The sequence below is a fragment of the Barbus barbus genome, assembly GCF_936440315.1.
Source record: "Barbus barbus genome assembly, chromosome: 42".
In the NCBI taxonomy this organism is placed as follows: domain Eukaryota; kingdom Metazoa; phylum Chordata; class Actinopteri; order Cypriniformes; family Cyprinidae; genus Barbus; species Barbus barbus.
In genome coordinates this window covers 11,209,037-11,209,975 of record NC_136720.1, presented here as the reverse complement: position 1 = coordinate 11,209,975, position 939 = coordinate 11,209,037, and the positions used below count along the sequence as shown (strand labels likewise).

At 31.0% G+C, this 939-nt stretch overlaps 1 protein-coding gene across 5 annotated transcripts in view; it reads right to left on the bottom strand.

Annotated features, from left to right (window-relative positions):
- orc5 (origin recognition complex, subunit 5) overlaps nt 1–939 on the bottom strand; it is a 44,831-nt gene that overhangs the window by 1,011 nt on the left and 42,881 nt on the right. For all 5 annotated transcript variants that reach the window (XM_079403283.1, XM_079403287.1, XM_079403284.1 and 2 more), the window contains one exon: nt 665–777. In XM_079403283.1, coding sequence (XP_079259409.1) covers nt 665–777 — 113 coding nt within the window. The remainder of the gene's footprint in view (nt 1–664; nt 778–939) is intronic.

Genomic DNA, 939 nt, shown 5'->3' with positions numbered 1-939 from the left:
CTAGAATAAAAAACACATAAATAGTCAACAAGCTAGCACACAACCAAATGGTTAATCAAAGACATTGTTTACACCTGGAATTAACTCAATTTTAGGTAATATGATCTAGTGCTGTCAAACGATTAATCGCATCCAAAATAAAAGGTTTTGTTTATATAATATATGTATGTGTACTGTGTATATTTATTATGTTTATATAAATACACACACATGCATGTATATATGTCAGAAAAATATGTTGTTTATATATATTAAATGTATTTATTTATATTATAAATTATAAGAATATAAATATATACACGTAAATATTTTCAAAATATATACTGTATGTGTGTGCATTTATATAGATATAATAAATATACACAGAACACACACATATCATGCAAACAAAACCTTTTATTTTGTATGCGTTTAATCTTTTGACAGCACTAATATGATCACAGTAGGTCAGAACCAAGTTCTTGTGTAGAGTAATGTGTATGGAGTTATGCATTATCATAAGTAGATAGTGACGTAGTCACAAAATGAGACCTCGTCCACTTGAAATCTGATCACAAGCAGTCACAGAAGATACAAGTTTAATATCATCTTTCTTGCCTGACCAACTGTAACTGGATCACAAGACAGACAGACAGACCAAAAGGTCTAACAATCTCACACACACCTGGAGATTGCAAGAATGAAGTCCAGTGAAACTGCACATTTGTATTTGGGTGAGTCCAGCTGGTCATCGTGCCCCACCTGAGAGAGAAGCTGCAGAGTAACTAGAGATGAAATCTGTAAGACAGAATGCAAACAATGTATTTCTTATGAATTTGAATGATTTTATTTAAAAATGTATCATAATATCTGATTGAAGTTCATTGGTTATTCAAGCTTTCTGGGCCACCAGTTTCGTAGGAAACTTTATTAGAAAAGTTATTAAAAATTAAATGTCAC